At 66.8% G+C, this 274-nt stretch overlaps 1 protein-coding gene across 1 annotated transcript in view; it reads right to left on the minus strand.

Annotated features, from left to right (window-relative positions):
- DBX1 (developing brain homeobox 1) overlaps nt 1–274 on the minus strand; it is a 4,372-nt gene that overhangs the window by 215 nt on the left and 3,883 nt on the right. Inside the window, exon 5 of the mRNA XM_014542227.1 lies at nt 1–120. Within this exon, the coding sequence (XP_014397713.1) occupies nt 1–120 (120 nt within the window). The remainder of the gene's footprint in view (nt 121–274) is intronic.

The raw sequence follows: 274 nt of genomic DNA on the forward strand, positions 1-274 counted from the left end.
GTCCGGGTGCGGATTGAGTTTGGTGGGAAGGGTCTGCTCGCGGCAGCCCCCGCTGGACAGCAGCTCGCGCTCCTTGGAGTTCCGCCACTTCATGCGTCGGTTCTGGAACCAGATTTTCACCTGGTGTGCGAGTGGGGAGAGCAGGGCAGAGGCCGAGGTGAGCGCAGACCCTTCCTCGGAGACGAGGGCGTGGGGAGGGGCACCGGCGGGGTGTGGGGGTTGGGGAGGCAGCTGTGTCCTTCCCCTCCTAGCCTGTCCCCCCATCCCCTGATGT

Source organism: Myotis brandtii, unplaced genomic scaffold, assembly GCF_000412655.1.
Source record: "Myotis brandtii unplaced genomic scaffold, ASM41265v1 scaffold293, whole genome shotgun sequence".
Lineage (NCBI taxonomy): Eukaryota > Metazoa > Chordata > Mammalia > Chiroptera > Vespertilionidae > Myotis > Myotis brandtii.